Source organism: Phaethon lepturus, unplaced genomic scaffold (genome assembly GCF_000687285.1).
Source record: "Phaethon lepturus isolate BGI_N335 unplaced genomic scaffold, ASM68728v1 scaffold39667, whole genome shotgun sequence".
Taxonomy (NCBI): Eukaryota; Metazoa; Chordata; class Aves; order Phaethontiformes; family Phaethontidae; genus Phaethon; species Phaethon lepturus.
In genome coordinates, this window is record NW_010553261.1 from 1 (window position 1) to 1,801 (window position 1,801).

Sequence of the window (1,801 nt, forward strand, 5' to 3'; positions counted from 1 at the left end):
GGTGCTAAATACAAAAATAAAACTTGTTTGCCGGCAGACAGTGGTTTTACAGAAGGATTTTTTGTCCTGACTTCCTAACACAAAAGGGAAAGGTGACAAACACGAATGGTAAAAAAACAACCCTACAGAGTGTGGAGCCGGTCGGTAAAGCGCTGGCCAGGTAACGCCGGAGGAAGCCGCGGCAGCCTGGGCGACGTCTCCACTCCCGAGGGTCCCCATGGGTAAATCCTCCTCCGAGGTTGGCCCCAGAGGTGGCAAAACCAGAACACCAGGCAGACAGACCACGGCTTGCTTGGAGGTTCAGAAATCCTGGATCCACGATTAAAAATCCCGCTCATTCAAAATGGAAGAGGATTTCAGGACAAAAAGAGAGGCAATGATTCACTTTCTTTGCTAGTTGACTTTATTGGTGTTAATTTAGCACGTTCCCAGGAGGCAAGGCGGTGTCAGAAATCATTTTATTTTCCTCTCCAGGGCCAGACTATCGTGCAGCTTGGACACCTCTGGCTCGTAGGCCTCCATCACCAACGTCCCGTTGTTATCGAAGAATTTCGCGATGGATTTGGTGAACTCGGCTTCCCTCTGCTGTTTGGTTTTCCCGCTGATGAAAGTCAGCTTCAGGGTGTACTTGTCATCAAACCTGCAGGAAGGGCAGAGAGATTTCAGAGCAGGATTTGTTAAGCCTGGCTCAGCTGAGACACCAACGAGAAGCCGACAAGAAATCCTTGTCTTTAAGGGGAAACCCCCCAGGAGTGGAGGTCCCCACACACACAGTACCTCACGTGGACACTGACAGCTGCAACGCGCTGGCGTTAATTATAACAACACAATTAAAGATTATAAAAGATATTATATAAAGATCTATGCCCTTTGTGATTAATTTCCCCCTCCCCATTTAAAGAGAAGCGAAACGTGAACTTTTGTGGCAGATAACTGCATGGCACCGCTCCCATTTCTAGATGGGGGGGCGGGGGGGTATCGATTTTGACAGAGTGAAACAGATTTGTAGGTATAAAAATAAAGGAAAATATTTAGGATGATCCTACGGAGAGCTAGGGATGGAAGCGGTGCAGAGAGCCCATGGCAGATCACTGTTACTTCAGAGTAATAATATTCTGCGGTGAATATTCATCACAAGTTGCCTGGGAAGCCGCAAAGATCACGACACGGCAGATCGCGCAGAAAGCTCGCGTCCCCGGGGCAGAGACACCAATATTTTCCCCCATTTTGAGTTATCCGAAACGCAGCCTTTCTGCCCTGCCATGGAGCTACAGGCGGAGGCAGCACAGGCGAACCGAAGGCGTGCCGGTACCGTGCCGCTGCGCTCCCGCTCGCTAAGCCCAGGCTGCCGGAGCAACGATACCGTTTGAGACTGGAGGAGAGCTGCCAAACGTCGTCGGGGTCCATCCCCGCGGGGTCTTTTCTGTGAGCTACAAGGAAAATACTCTTTTCTTTGTATGAGGTATAGATAGTCAGGATTCCCATCATCACAAAATATGTGCAAAAAAAGTTAAGGAAACTAAGAAGTTGCAATTAGAAGTGGAAATTAGGCAGAGGAATTGCTTGGGTCCCCTCAGACATCGTCATTTAACCACTTCTCACGACATTATAATCCCCAACAGGACGCTTGGGTGATGCCTTGTTAGCAGGAGAAATTAATTAATTATTTGGATACTTTCTTAAATCTTTGCCATTGCACACGAGCATTAATCAACGTCTGGAAGCGGTGGGGAAAGCGACAACTCACTAACATGCTTTCCTGAAAGGGATTTCTCCAGCCACATAAAATGCTTTGTTTGTG

At 48.2% G+C, this 1,801-nt stretch overlaps 1 protein-coding gene across 1 annotated transcript; it reads right to left on the reverse strand.

Annotated features, from left to right (window-relative positions):
* Nucleotides 1–447: 447 nt before the first annotated feature.
* Nucleotides 448–1,519, reverse strand: LOC104624186 (signal peptidase complex subunit 2-like; the record flags this gene model as incomplete). The annotated part of the gene is made up of 2 exons (XM_010291481.1): nucleotides 448–640; nucleotides 1,364–1,519. Coding segments are annotated over 2 exons (343 nt in total), but the record flags the coding sequence as incomplete, so codon positions are not given.
* Nucleotides 1,520–1,801: the final 282 nt, after the last annotated feature.